This window comes from Mytilus edulis, chromosome 5 (genome assembly GCF_963676685.1).
Source record: "Mytilus edulis chromosome 5, xbMytEdul2.2, whole genome shotgun sequence".
NCBI lineage: Eukaryota > Metazoa > Mollusca > Bivalvia > Mytilida > Mytilidae > Mytilus > Mytilus edulis.
This window is the reverse complement of record NC_092348.1, coordinates 40,620,585-40,622,385: the sequence shown is the minus strand read 5'-3', so window position 1 is coordinate 40,622,385 and position 1,801 is coordinate 40,620,585. Positions and strand designations below refer to the sequence as shown.

Below are 1,801 nucleotides of genomic sequence, written 5' to 3'. Positions count from 1 at the left end.
ACAAAATACTTTAAATCAACTAAAACTATTTTTAGCTTCGTAGTCAGGTTATTATCTATCTGCACAATTTAATTTATGTGTTTTTACAAATCGGGTATTTAAAAACCTTGACATTCCATAATCATTGATAATAGTCTCCCATGAGCAACCAAATCATATAAAATACCATAGTAGTATTATTTATAGTTACAAACCAGGAAGAAAAAATATCATAAATATTGCTAATCTAAAATGGCGTTCTCTCAGTCTGTTATAAGAAGTCAAGCTCCGGCTAAATGTGGAATATGTGAAACTGACAGACCAATCAAGTGGAAGTGTATTGACTGTAGTAAATTACTGTGTAATCATTGTAAAGAAAAAGTACATCCACAATTCCAAAATGCCAAGGAACATCAGGTAGTAAACATCAAAGATGTGGGACAATCGACAATTGTAGAACTAAACATCAGTAAACAATATCAGACTGAACTATCTGCAGTAGGTTATATGTCTTATTGCCATGATGATTCATTGTGGATAAGTTATAGCAGAGATAAAGTATTATATGTAATACAGAGAGTAAAACCTGAAGGAACCAAACTGAACATACTATCCAGCTTTAATATCAAAGTCTATGATATGGCTGTTACTCAATCAAGTAATCTACTTATATCTACAGATGGAATGAAACTAAAACAAATCAGTGGTAATACAGGTACACTAACAGACTCAGTATATAATGTGTCACCATTATTTCCTACAGCAGTCCATATCACCAGTGACAATAAAGTTCTAGTGGCAGGTTGTAATAAAGACAGAAAAGTTATAATACTGATGAATCAGAATGGAGACCATGAGAGAGTGTATGAACATGATCAACATAAACAACCTATATTAACCAATCCCAGGAGGATAACAAGTACAAGCAACGGGAATATTCATGTGGTGGATAGAGTACCGGTAAGTGGTGATAGATGGAGAGTAGTAGTGTTAGGACAGGATGGGGATATAATCAATATCTATACAGGAGATAAAGAGATCAACAAGGACAAACAATTCTATCCAACAGACATAGTGACAACACCTAGAGACAATGTTATTGTAGCTGATCCAGTTACTAGTACACTTCATATCCTGAACAATATTGGCCTGCTGATGACATATTATAAAACAAGTGACATAAACATAATCTTTCCAATGTCTCTTGCATTCTCTCCAACAGGACAACTTTACATAGGATGTGGTAGAGCAGCAGGTAGTACAACAAAGAATGCAAAGATATATGAATTAACAATATCAGGATGTTAATGAAATACAAATTCTTTTTTTGAATAATGCTATCATTCATCAATTTAAAGTTATGGTTTATTACGGTTGATATAAATAGCAAAATAGATTTACAGAGTATATAATAATTTTTTTTTCATTTATTGGAGTAATATAATTTTGTTCTGTAAAAGTCCTACTTTCACCTTATTACTTATATTATATCCAGTAAATATCCCATCATTTTAAATATAACAGTTGAATTAGGAACAAAGTACAATGAGGTATTTGTTAACCTCTAAAAATTGCCTCTTACTAAAGCTTGATGATGAAATATGTGATCAAAATTGAGATAAAAGGTGAGGTAAATGATAATGAAACATCAACCCAACAACTGGATGTTAGTCTGAAAAAAACATGATTATTTTATCAGTTGTTGACTTTGAACTAGCTATCAGTAGCAGTGTGTACGTTTAGATCATAGTAGCTTGTCTTTTTGTTTGTTTATATCATACATTTTTGTCATAGTCATGATACATGTAGTTGTATTGTGCTT

At 31.7% G+C, this 1,801-nt stretch overlaps 1 protein-coding gene across 1 annotated transcript; it reads left to right on the top strand.

Annotated features, from left to right (window-relative positions):
- The first annotated feature begins 231 nt into the window (after window positions 1–231).
- On the top strand, window positions 232–1,287 carry LOC139525091 (uncharacterized). The gene has a single exon (XM_071320273.1). The coding sequence runs from the start codon at window positions 232–234 to the stop codon at window positions 1,285–1,287; it is 1,056 nt and encodes a 351-aa protein (XP_071176374.1).
- Window positions 1,288–1,801: the final 514 nt, after the last annotated feature.